Source organism: Melopsittacus undulatus, chromosome 17, assembly GCF_012275295.1.
Source record: "Melopsittacus undulatus isolate bMelUnd1 chromosome 17, bMelUnd1.mat.Z, whole genome shotgun sequence".
Lineage (NCBI taxonomy): Eukaryota > Metazoa > Chordata > Aves > Psittaciformes > Psittaculidae > Melopsittacus > Melopsittacus undulatus.
Window position 1 is genome coordinate 5,029,181 of NC_047543.1, and position 13,015 is coordinate 5,042,195.

General features: G+C 61.3%; 1 protein-coding gene across 2 annotated transcripts; it reads left to right on the top strand.

Moving 5' to 3' along the window:
• The first annotated feature begins 926 nt into the window (after positions 1 to 926).
• Positions 927 to 11,606, top strand: ATXN7L3 (ataxin 7 like 3). 2 transcript variants are annotated; one of them, XM_034070137.1, is made up of 13 exons: positions 927 to 1,029; positions 2,378 to 2,473; positions 3,219 to 3,351; positions 4,518 to 4,689; positions 7,447 to 7,544; positions 7,629 to 7,651; positions 7,731 to 7,776; positions 8,322 to 8,353; positions 8,438 to 8,506; positions 8,852 to 8,895; positions 9,265 to 9,336; positions 10,284 to 10,420; positions 11,301 to 11,605. In XM_034070137.1, the coding sequence occupies exons 2-13, from the start codon at positions 2,423 to 2,425 to the stop codon at positions 11,447 to 11,449; spliced, it is 1,026 nt and encodes a 341-aa protein (XP_033926028.1). In that variant the 5' UTR covers positions 927 to 1,029; positions 2,378 to 2,422; the 3' UTR covers positions 11,450 to 11,605. The 2 variants fall into 2 exon arrangements, with proteins under 2 accessions (XP_033926028.1, XP_033926027.1); XM_034070136.1 differs by having other exon boundaries at positions 7,447 to 7,651; positions 11,301 to 11,606.
• Positions 11,607 to 13,015: the final 1,409 nt, after the last annotated feature.

A 13,015-nucleotide genomic window follows, 5' to 3' on the forward strand; every position in this document is an offset into this window, starting at 1 on the left:
GAACCTCGGTGCTTTTTGGCACTGCCGCAAATCCCGGATCCTCCAGAGGGAAGTTTGGGAATTCCGCACAAAAAACCCAAAAAAAAAGGAAAAAACGACAAAAAAAAAACACAAAAAAAATATTTTTTTTTCTAATATTTAAAAAGTGTTTTGTAGGTTTAAAAAAAACGCGAAAAAGGCAAAAAAAAATAGGGAATACTAAAGAATAATCCCAAGTCTGGAATCCGGCGGCTCCGGTGCCGCTGCCCTGGAGGGTTTCTGTTGTTTTCTTGGGATTTTCCGTTTTCCTTTGGAATTTCGTTGGTTTTTGTATAATAAAGTGACGAATCCCGACCCGTGTCCGGCTCCAGGAAATAAACGTGAGGCGCAACACAGCCCAGGAGTGTTCTTCACACCCCAGAGGGATGCATAGGGATGCGGTGGGATGAGGGATGGGGGGGAATGGGGTCACCATTGGAGGAGAGGGGGAGACATGGGGGGACCCAAGGGAAGGGGTATCCATAGGGATGGGGGTCCTAAGGTTGGGGGATCCATAGGGATCCATAGGGATGGGGGTCCTAAGGTTGGGGGATCCATAGGGATCCATAGGGATGGGGTTCCCTAAGGTTGGGGGATCCATAGGGATCCATAGGGATGGGGTCCCTAAGGTTGGGGATCCATAGGGATCCATAGGGATGGGGTTCCTAAGGTTGGGGATCCATAGAGATGGGGTTAAGGTTGGGCGCATCCATAGGGATCCATGGGGGGGGGGTGAAGCTGCTTAAAACACGCAGCGATGGCCTCTAGCCCCGCCCCCTCCCGCCCCCTCCCTCCCTTTAACCCCGCCCCCTCCATCTTCCCCCTCCCATTGGCCGCTCCCCTCCCGTCGCCTCCTCATTGGCCGCTGTGTTCCTCGCCCCGCCCCTTCCCCCCCCCGGTTGGACGGAACCAAAGCCCGGCCCGGCCATGGACCGGATGCACCCACGGGGCCCGGAAGGGCGGGGGGCGCCGCGGAGCGTGGGGACCCGCACCGGGGGGCGCTGAGCTCCGGTGAGTGCCATTCTCCCCCCTCCCCGCGGGTGGTACCGTCCGGACCCCCCCCCCCCCCCCCCACCGCTTTGTTCGTGTCCCTCGGGCTCGGCCCGTACCATAGCGCCCGGAGGGGGGGGCGCAGGGCCCGATCCTGATCCCGTTCCCGATCCCGTTCCTGTTCCCGTTCCCGTTCCCGTTCCCATTCCCGTTCCCATTCCCGTTCCCGTTCCCGTCGCTGTTTCCCAGAGCCATTCCCTCGCTCCCCACCGGAAGCGGTGCCGGGAGGTGCGGGGGGGGGCACAGAACGGGACCCCCCCCCCCTCCGGTGCAGTGGTTCGGTCCGGGCAGCGGTGCCGTTGGTAGCGGGGGGGGCACAGAACGGGACCCCCCCCCCCCCCTCCGGTGCAGTGGTTCGGTCCGGGCAGCGGTGCCGTTGGTAGCGGGGGGGGCACAGAACGGGACCCCCCCCCCCTCCGGTGCAGTGGTTCGGTCCGGGCAGCGGTGCCGTTGGTAGCGGGGGGCGCTGGGGGGGGGGGTGAGTTTGGGGTCCCCCATCTTTAACCGCTGGGGGGGGGGCACGAGGTGGTCCCGTCCAACCCCCCCCATTAACATCAATGGAGGGTGATGCAGCAAAACCCATGGGGGGGGCAGCAATGGGGTGAATGGGGGGGCAGCAGTGGGGTACATGGGGGGCAGCAATGGGGTGAATGGGGGGGGCAGCAATGGGGTGCATGGGGGGCAGCAATGGGGTGTATGGGGGGCAGCAATGGGGTGTATGGGGGCAGCAATGGGGTGCATGGGGGGGGGCAGCAATGGGGTGCATGGGGGGCAGCAATGGGGTGTATGGGGGCAGCAATGGGGTGTATGGGGGGGCAGCAATGGGGTACATGGGGGGGGCAGCAATGGGGTGAATGGGGGGCAGCAATGGGATGCATGGGGGGGGCAGCAATGGGGTGCATGGGGGGAGCAGCAATGGGGTGTATGGGGGGGCAGCAATGGGGTGCGGGGGGGGCAGCAATGGGGTGTATGGGGGGGCAGCAATGGGGTACATGGGGGGGCAGCAATCGGGTGCATGGGAGCAGCAATGGGGTACATGGGGGGCAGCAATGGGGTGCATGGGGTGGTTGATGCCATTGTGCCCCCCCATTCCTTGGGGGGGGGTCACCCATAGATCCTGGGGGGGGGTCAGACCATGTGGAAGTGGTCATGGGGGGGGTCAGACCATGGTGAGGGGGTCATGGGGGGGGTCAGACCATGGTGAGGGGGTCATGGGGGGGTCAGACCATGGTGAGGGGGTCATGGGGGGGGTCAGACCATGGTGAGGGGTCATGGGGGGGTTGTCACCATATTGAGGTCCCCCCCACAGCCGCCCCCCCCCCGCTATGAGCCTTGGTTGCGCCAATCATTGCAAATGAAAATGGAGGAAATGCCTTTGTCTGGCCTGGATAACAGCAAACTGGAGGTGAGACCCCCCCCATAACCCCCCATAACCCCCCCTGCCCCCCAAGTGTGACCCACACCCCCCCCTGCCCCCCAAGTGTGACCCACACCCCCCCAAGTGTGACCCACACCCCCAAGTGTGACCCACACCCCCCATGTGACCCCCCCCCATGTGACCCACCCCCCCATGTGACCCACCCCCCCATGTGACCCACACCCCCCATGTGACCCACACCCCCCCATGTGTGACCCACACCCCCCATGTGTGACCCACACCCCCCATGTGACACACACCCCCCCATGTGACCCACCCCCCCATGTGACCCACACCCCCCATGTGACCCACCCCCCCATGTGACCCACCCCCCCATGTGACCCACACCCCCCATGTGACCCACCCCCATGTGACCCACACCCCATGTGACCCACCCCCCCCCCCCCCCCCATGTGACCCCCCCATGTGACCCACACCCCCATGTGACCCGCACCCCCCATGTGACCCACACCCCCAAGTGTGACCCACACCCCCCATGTGACCCACCCCCCATGTGACCCACCCCCCATGTGACCCAAACCCCCCATGTGACCCACACCCCATGTGACCCACACCCCCCATGTGACCCACACCCCCCGTGTGACCCACCCCCCCCGTGTGACCCACACCCCCCATGTGACCCACACCCCCCCATGTGACCCACCCCCATGTGACCCACCCCCCCATGTGACCCACCCCCCCATGTGACCCACCCCCCATGTGACCCCCCCAGGCCGTGGCACATGACATGTACACGGAGCTGGTGGATGACGCGTGCCTGGGGCTGTGCTTCGAGGTCCATCGAGCTGTGAAATGTGGATACTTCTTCCTGGATGACACCGACCCCGACAGCACCAAGGACTTCGGTGAGGAGGGAATGGGGACAGGGATGGGGATGGACATGGAGGGGATGGGACATGGATGGGGACGTGGATGGGATGGACATGGACATGGTGTATAGAACTTGACCAGGATGGGTCAGACACACCAGGATGTGTAGAACCTCACTGGGTCCCACCCATCCCATCCCCATCCCCATCCCATCCCCATCCCATCCCCATCCCATCCCCATCCCATCCCATCCCATCCCATCCCATCCCCATCCCATCCCATCCCCATCCCATCCCCATCCCATCCCATCCCCATCCCCATCCCATCCCATCCCCATCCCATCCCCATCCCCATCCCATCCCCATCCCATCCCCATCCCATCCCATCCCATCCCCATCCCATCCCCATCCCCATCCCATCCCCATCCCATCCCCATCCCATCCCATCCCATCCCCATCCCATCCCATCCCATCCCATCCCATCCCCATCCCCATCCCATCCCATCCCCATCCCATCCCATCCCATCCCCATCCCCATCCCATCCCATCCCCATCCCCATCCCATCCCCATCCCATCCCATCCCATCCCATCCCATCCCCATCCCATCCCATCCCATCCCATCCCCATCCCATCCCATCCCATCCCATCCCCATCCCCATCCCATCCCATCCCCATCCCCATCCCCATCCCCATCCCATCCCATCCCCATCCCATCCCCATCCCATCCCCATCCCCATCCCATCCCATCCCATCCCCATCCCCATCCCCATCCCCATCCCCATCCCATCCCATCCCCATCCCATCCCATCCCATCCCCATCCCATCCCATCCCATCCCATCCCATCCCATCCCCATCCCCATCCCATCCCATCCCCATCCCATCCCATCCCATCCCCATCCCCATCCCATCCCATCCCCATCCCCATCCCATCCCCATCCCATCCCATCCCATCCCATCCCATCCCCATCCCCATCCCCATCCCCATCCCCATCCCCATCCCCATCCCCATCCCCATCCCATCCCATCCCATCCCCATCCCATCCCATCCCATCCCATCCCCATCCCATCCCCATCCCCATCCCCATCCCCATCCCATCCCCATCCCATCCCCATCCCATCCCCATCCCATCCCCATCCCATCCCATCCCATCCCATCCCATCCCCATCCCATATCCCATATCCCTATCCCGTACCCCACAGAGATCGTGGACCAGCCAGGTGTGGACATCTTCGGGCAGGTTTACAACCAGTGGAAGAACAAGGAGTGTGTGTGTCCCAACTGCAGCCGCAGCATCGCGGCCGCGCGCTTCGCCCCTCACCTGGAGAAGTGCCTGGGGATGGGGCGGAACAGCAGCCGCATTGCCAACCGCAGGTGTGTGTCCTATGGGATGGATCCCATTGTGTCCTATGGGATCCACTGTGTCCTATGGGATCCCATTGTGTCCTATGGGATCCACTGTGTCCTATGGGATGGGGATGGGGATGGGGCGGAACAGCAGCCGCATTGCCAACCGCAGGTGTGTCCTATGGGATCCCATTGTGTCCTATGGGATCCACTGTGTCCTATGGGATCCATCCCATTGTGTCCTATGGGATCCCATTGTGTCCTATGGGATGGGCATGGGGCGGAACAGCAGCCGCATTGCCAACCGCAGGTGTGTGTCCTATGGGATCCCATTGTGTCCTATGGGATGGGCATGGGGCGGAACAGCAGCCGCATTGCCAACCGCAGGTGTGTGTCCTATGGGATCCCATTGAGTCCTATGGGATGGGCATGGGGCGGAACAGCAGCCGCATTGCCAACCGCAGGTGTGTCCTATGGGATCCCATTGTGTCCTATGGGATCCCATTGTGTCCTATGGGATGGGCATGGGGCGGAACAGCAGCCGCATTGCCAACCGCAGGTGTGTCCTATGGGATCCCATTGTGTCCTATGGGATGGGGATGGGGCAGAACAGCAGCCGCATTGCCAACCGCAGGTGTGTCCTATGGGATCCCATTGTGTCCTATGGGATGGGGATGGGGCGGAACAGCAGCCGCATTGCCAACCGCAGGTGTGTGTCCTATGGGATCCATCCCATTGTGTCCTATGGGATCCATCCCATTGTGTCCTATGGGGTGGGCATGGGGCGGAACAGCAGCCGCATTGCCAACCGCAGGTGTGTGTCCTATGGGATCCATCCCATTGTGTCCTATGGGATCCATCCCATTGTGTCCTATGGGATGGGCATGGGGCGCAACAGCAGCCGCATTGCCAACCGCAGGTGTGTGTCCTATGGGATCCATCCCACTATGTCCTATGGGATCCCATTGTGTCCTATGGGGTGGGCATGGGGCGGAACAGCAGCCGCATTGCCAACCGCAGGTGTGTGTCCTATGGGATCCATCCCACTATGTCCTATGGGATCCCATTGTGTCCTATGGGATGGGCATGGGGCGGAACAGCCGCCGCATTGCCAACCGCAGGTGTGTGTCCTATGGGATCCCATTGTGTCCTATGGGATCCCAGTGTGTCCTATGGGATGGGCATGGGGCGGAACAGCAGCCGCATTGCCAACCGCAGGTGTGTGTCCTATGGGATCCCATTGTGTCCTATGGGATCCACTGTGTCCTGTGGGATCCCAGTGTGTCCTATGGGATCCACTGTGGGATGGGCATGGGGCAGAACAGCAGCCGCATTGCCAACCGCAGGTGGGGCCTGTGGGATGGATCCCATTGTGTCCTATGGGATGGGCATGGGGCGGAACAGCAGCCGCATTGCCAACCGCAGGTGTGTGTCCTATGGGATCCACTGTGTCCTATGGGATCCACTGTGTCCTATGGGATCCCATTGTGTCCTATGGGATGGGCATGGGGCGGAACAGCAGCCGCATTGCCAACCGCAGGTGTGTGTCCTATGGGATCCACTGTGTCCTATGGGATCCCATTGTGTCCTATGGGATGGGCATGGGGCGGAACAGCAGCCGCATTGCCAACCGCAGGTGTGTGTCCTATGGGATCCACTGTGTCCTATGGGATCCCATTGAGTCCTATGGGATGGGCATGGGGTGGAACAGCAGCCGCATTGCCAACCGCAGGTGTGTGTCCTATGGGATGGATCCTGCTGTGTCCTATGGGATCCCATTGTGTCCTATGGGATGGGCATGGGGCGGAACAGCAGCCGCATTGCCAACCGCAGGTGTGTGTCCTATGGGATCCCATTGAGTCCTATGGGATGGGCATGGGGCGGAACAGCAGCCGCATTGCCAACCGCAGGTGTGTGTCCTATGGGATCCCAGTGTGTCCTATGGGATCCCATTGTGTCCTATGGGATCCACTGTGTCCTATGGGATGGGCATGGGGCGGAACAGCAGCCGCATTGCCAACCGCAGGTGTGTGTCCTATGGGATCCCATTGTGTCCTATGGGATCCACTGTGTCCTATGGGATGGGCATGGGGCGGAACAGCAGCCGCATTGCCAACCGCAGGTGTGTGTCCTATGGGATCCCATTGTGTCCTATGGGATGGGCATGGGGCGCAACAGCAGCCGCATTGCCAACCGCAGGTGGGGCCTATGGGATCCCATTGAGTCCTGTGGGATCCTGCTGTGTCCTGTGGGATCCACTGTGTCCTATGGGATCCCATTGTGGGGTGGGCATGGGGCGGAACAGCAGCCGCATTGCCAACCGCAGGTGGGGCCTGTGGGATCCCATTGTGTCCTATGGGATCCTGCTGTGTCCTATGGGATCCTGCTGTGTCCTATGGGATCCCATTGTGTCCTATGGGATCCACTGTGTCCTATGGGATCCATCCCACTGTGTCCTGTGGGATCTCACTGTGGGATGGATCCCATTGGGATGGGGATGGTTCCCACTGTGTGATGGGGATGGATCCCAGTGTGTGATGGGGATGGATCCCACTATGTGATGGGGATGGATCCTAGTGTGTGATGGGGATGGATCCCAGTGTGTGATGGGGATGGATCCCACTGTGTGATGGGGATGGATCCCAGTGTGTGATGGGGATGGATCCCACTGTGCTGTGGGATCAGGATCGGGATCAGGATCCGGATGGATCCCAGTGTGTGAATGGGATCAGGATGGATCCCATTGGGATCAGGCTGGCTCCCACCCTGCCCCTCCCCCCCCAGGATCGCCAGCAGCAACACTCTGAACAAGTCAGAGAGTGACCAGGAGGACAATGATGACATCAATGACAACGACTGGTCCTATGGCTCCGAGAAGAAAGGTGGGGGGGGGGGGGAGGGGGGGGGAGGGTTTGGGGTGAAACCTGCCAGGAATGGTAAAAGTCATGTTTTCTGTTGCCCCATAGCAAAGAAGAGGAAATCGGATAAGGTGAGAGGGGGGGAGGGGGGGGGGGGGGGATGGGGGCTGGGGCATCGCATCCCATAATTGACCCCCCCCTTTGTTGCAGAACCCGAACTCACCCCGAAGGTCCAAGTCCCTGAAACACAAGAACGGTGAGGGGGGGTCTATGGGGTATATGGGGTCTGTGGGGTCTAAGGGGTCTGTGGGGGTCTATGGGGGCTATGGGGTCTGTGGGGTCTCTGGGGTCTGTGGGGTCTAGGGGGTCTATGGGGTATATGGGGTCTATGAGGTCTGTGGGGTCTGTGGGGTCTATGGGGGTCTATGGGGTCTGTGGGGTCTATGGGGTCTATAGGGTCTGTGGGGTCTGTGGGGTCTATGGGGGTCTATAGGGTCTATGAGGTCTGTGGGGTCTATGGGGTCTGTGGGGCCTATGGGGTCTATGGGGTCTATAGGGTCTATGGAGGTCTATCGGGTCTATGGGGGTCTATGGGGGTCTAGGGGGGTCTAGGGGGTATATGGGGTCTATGGGGTCTATGGGGCTCCATGGGGTGCTATGGGGTCTATGTGGGTCTATGTGGGTCTATGGGGGTCTATGGGGTCTATGGGGCTCTATGGGGCTCTATGGGGTGCTATGGGGTCTATGTGGGTCTATGGGCTCTATGGGTTCCCTGCCCCCCCTGACCCTGCTCTCCTGCAGGTGACATCGGAGGGAACCCCGACCCCTTCAAGGTAAGCCCATAATGGGGTTGATCCCATCCCCCCCATCCCCCCCCCCCCCCCCGGATGCCCCTGACCCCCCCTCCCCCCCCACAGTACAGTAACTCCACTGGGATCAACTATGAGACCCTGGGACCTGAGGAGCTGCGGACGCTGCTGACAACGGTGTGTGTCCTATGGGATAACATGGGAATGGGGTGGGAATGACATGGGAATGGGGTGGGAATGACATGGGAATGGGGTGGGAATGACATGGGAATGGTGTGGGAATGGTGTGGGAATGGGGTGGGAATGACATGGGAATGACATGGGAATGGTGTGGGAATGACATGGGAATGACATGGGAATGGTGTGGGAATGGGGTGGGAATGACATGGGAATGACATGGGAATGACATGGGAATGGTGTGAGAATGGGGTGGGAATGACATGGGAATGGTGTGGGAATGGGGACCCCCATTGGGGGCACTGGGATTGTGGCTCCACATTAACTGGTCCCCTCTGTCCTCAGCAATGCGGAGTCATCTCTGAGCACACCAAGAAGATGTGCACCAGGTCAGAGCATCGGGGGGTACTTGGGGGTCAGAGCATCCTGGGGGTACTTGGGGGTCAGAGCATGGGGGGTACTTGGGGGTCAGAGCATGGGGGGTACTTGGGGGTCAGAGCATGGGGGGTACTTGGGGGTCAGAGCATCCTGGGGGTACTTGGGGGTCAGAGCATCCTGGGGGGTACTTGGGGGTCAGAGCATCCTGGGGGTACTTGGGGGTCAGAGCATCCTGGGGGGTACTTGTGGGTCAGAGCATCCTGGGGGGTACTTGGGGGTCAGAGCATGGGGGGGGTACTTGGGGGTCAGAGCATCCTGGGGGGCTCTGTGGGGCTCAGGTCCCCATAGGGACACAGCCTCAGCCCCATAAGTCCCTCCAGGTCCCTGCGGTGTCCTCAGCACACAGATGAGCAGCGGAGATCAGTGCGGGTGTATCTGCTGGGGCCCTCTGCGTAAGTGAGCGCATGTGTGGGTCCCATTGCACGTGTGTGGATCCCATTCCCTGTGTGTGTGTCCCATTCCCCATGTGTGGGTCCCATTCCCTATGTGTGTGTCCCATTCCCTATGTGTGTGTCCCATTCCCTGTGTGTGGGTCCCATTCCCTATGTGTTGGTCCCATTCCCTGTGTGTTGGTCCCATTCCCTGTGTGTGGGTCCCATTCCCTGTGTGTGGGTCCCATTCCCTATGTGTGTGTGTCCCATTCCCTATGTGTGTGTCCCATTCCCTATGTGTGTGTCCCATTCCCTATGTGTGGGTCCCATTCCCTGTGTGTGGGTCCCATTCCCTGTGTGTGGGTCCCATTCCCTGTATGTGTGTCCCATTCCCTATGTGTGGGTCCCATTCCCTATGTGTGTGTCCCATTCCCTATGTGTGGGTCCCATTCCCTGTGTGTGGGTCCCATTCCCTGTGTGTTGGTCCCATTCCCTATGTGTGTGTCCCATTCCCTATGTGTGGGTCCCATTCCCTGTGTGTTGGTCCCATTCCCTATGTGTGGGTCCCATTCCCTATGTGTGGGTCCCATTCCCTGTGTGTGTGTCCCATTCCCTATGTGTGTGTCCCATTCCCTGTGTATTGGTCCCATTCCCTATGTGTGTGTCCCATTCCCTGTGTGTGGGTCCCATTCCCTGTGTGTGGGTCCCATTCCCTGTGTGTGGGTCCCATTCCCTGTGTGTGGGTCCCATTCCCTGTGTGTTGGTCCCATTCCCTGTGTGTGGGTCCCATTCCCTGTGTGTTGGTCCCATTCCCTATGTGTGGGTCCCATTCCCTATGTGTGGGTCCCATTCCCTGTGTGTGTGTCCCATTCCCTATGTGTGTGTCCCATTCCCTGTGTATTGGTCCCATTCCCTATGTGTGTGTCCCATTCCCTGTGTATTGGTCCCATTGCTGCCCCCATCTGCAGGTGCCTCCCGGAGGCTGAGGCCCCCGAGGACCCCGAGAGCCTCGAGGCCGCCGAGAGCCAGAGCCGGGCGCTGCTGAGCCGCCTGCACTGGGACAGCTCCGACCTGTCCCCTGCGGACTCAGGCTCCTCCAAAGCCAGTGAGTGGGGGGGGGAGGGGGGGGGGGGAGGGGGGGTCCTTCTGCCCCATATACCCCCCGTTTACCCCCCCCCTTTACCCCCTCCCATCCCCCCCTTTACCCCCTCCCATCCCCCCCCTTTACCCCCTCCCATCTCCCCCTTTCCCCCCTCCCATCCCCCCTTTCCCCCCTCCCATCCCCCCCTTTACCCCCTCCCATCCCCCCCTTTCCCCCCCTCCCATCCCCCCCTTTACCCCCCTCCCATCTCCCCCTTTACCCCCTCCCATCCCCCCTTTACCCGTTCCCATCTCCCCCTTTACCCCCTCCCATCCCCCCTTTACCCCTCCCATCCCCCCTTTTACCCCCTCCCATCTCCGCCTTTACCCCCTCCCATCTCCCCCTTTACCCCTCCCATCCCCCCTTTTACCCCTCCCATCCCCCCCCTTTTACCCCCTCCCCTCCCCCCCTTTACCCCCTCCCATCCCCCCTTTTACCCCCTCCCATCCCCCCCCCTTTTACCCCCTCCCATCCCCCCCTTTACCCCCTCCCATCCCCCCCTTTCCCCCCCTCCCATCCCCCCCTTTACCCCCTCCCATCCCCCCCCTTTACCCCCTCCCATCCCCCCTTTACCCCTCCCATCTCCCCCTTTACCCCCTCCCATCCCCCCCTTTCCCCCCCTCCCATCCCCCCCTTTACCCCCTCCCATCCCCCCCCTTTACCCCCTCCCATCCCCCCTTTACCCCCTCCCATCCCCCCCTTTCCCCCTCCCATCCCCCCCCTTACCCCCTCCCATCTCCCCCTTTACCCCCTCCCATCTCCCCCTTTACCCCCCTCCCATCCCCCCCCTTACCCCCTCCCATCCCCCCCTTTACCCCCTCCCATCTCCCCCTTTACCCCCCAGGTACCAACCCCTCTGAGTCCCGCAAGGCCAAGAAGAAGAAGCCCCATTTGGGTCTGGGGGGGGCTCCGGCCTTGGGGGGCTCCAATAAGAAGAAGAAACCCAAACCCCCCCACCCGCACCCCCCAAGCATCTACGATGACATCAACTGAGCTATGGGGCCGGGGGGGGGCCCACACCCCCCCTATGGTGCCTCTATTTATTGATGTCTATGGGGCTCGGAGATGGGGCACAGCCCCCCCCATGGTTGAGGATGGAGGGGACCCCCCCACAATGGGTTTGAATGGGATGGGGGCACTGGGGGGTGGGGGGGGCTGCATGCGGCGTCCTTTATGCTTATGGGGGGGGACCCCCATGTGGGGCAGCAGCACCCCCCCAGTGCCACTGTACCCCCATTGCCATAGGGCAGAGGTGGGGGGGGGCACAGCTTCGTGGCAGAGCCCCCCCCCATCCCCATGTGCCATGGGGGGGTCCGTGGGGTTTGGGGTGTTCCCAATGTGCCATGGGGGGGTCTATGGGGCTGAGGTTTGGGGTTCCTGCCCCCCACATCCATGTGTCCATGGGGGGGTCTATGGGGCTGAGGTTTGGGGTTCCTGCCCCACACATCCGTGTGTCCATGGGGGGTGCCCCCCCCCCCCCCCCCCCCTTGCCGTGGGTCTCTCCTTATGGTGCTCTTGGATTCCCTATGGTCAAACTGCTGCTATGGGGCGGCCCCGGCGCACCTGAGCTGGCCTCGGTGTGTGTGGGGCTGAGGGGGGGGGTCTGCCCCATATGTGCCCCCCCATGTGCCCCCAGACCCACAGGGACCACCCTGACCCCCCCCATGGACAATGGGATGGGGGGGACCCAACCTGAGCCCTTGTGCTGCTCTGCAGGGTCCAATGGGTGCTATGGGGCTGGGGGGGGGGTGTGCCCCATATCCCTGCCCCATATGTGCCCCCCCCATGTCCCTGCTCCGTGCGTGGTTTGTGTCCCCCCGAGCGCGTTGTGGATGCCCTGTAAATAAACCTGCATCTTGAGTTGGTACCTGTGACCCCTCTGCACCAAACCCGCTTTGTTTTACCCCAAAACCCACGGGGGGGGGGGGGCGGAGCTTCGGCTTTTACTGGTTCTAATGGGATGGGACTGGAGCCAGGGCTGGATCCTGACCCCGGTGCTCCAAGGGGCTGCATCCCTGATCCCATCCCTCATCCCATCCCTCATCCCATCCCTGATCCCTGATCCCATCCCTGATCCCATCCCTGATCCCATCCCTGGTCCCATCCCTGACCCCATCCCGCATCATTGATCCCATCCTGCATCCCTGATCCCATTCCACATCTCTGAACCTGGGGTACCCCATGAACCATATCTCCCACATAGGAGATGCCACAACCCCACTCAGGAACCTGTTCCAGTGCTGTCACCCTCCCAGTAAAGGAGTTCTCCCTGATGTTCACATGGACCCTCCCATGCTCCAGTTTACACCCATTGCCCCATGTCCTGTCACTGGATAGCACTGGAACAAGCACAGCTCCATCATCCTACACCCACACCCTTTACAACACTGATGGGGTCACCCCTCAGTGTCCTCACCTCCAAGCCATAGAGGCTCAGCTCCCTCAGCCTCTCCTCCTAAGGGAGCTGCTCCACTCCCTTCACATCCCTATGGATCTGCTCTGGACCCTTCCAACCCATTCCCTGTCCTCCAGGGATCCAGAAGTTACCATCAATGCACT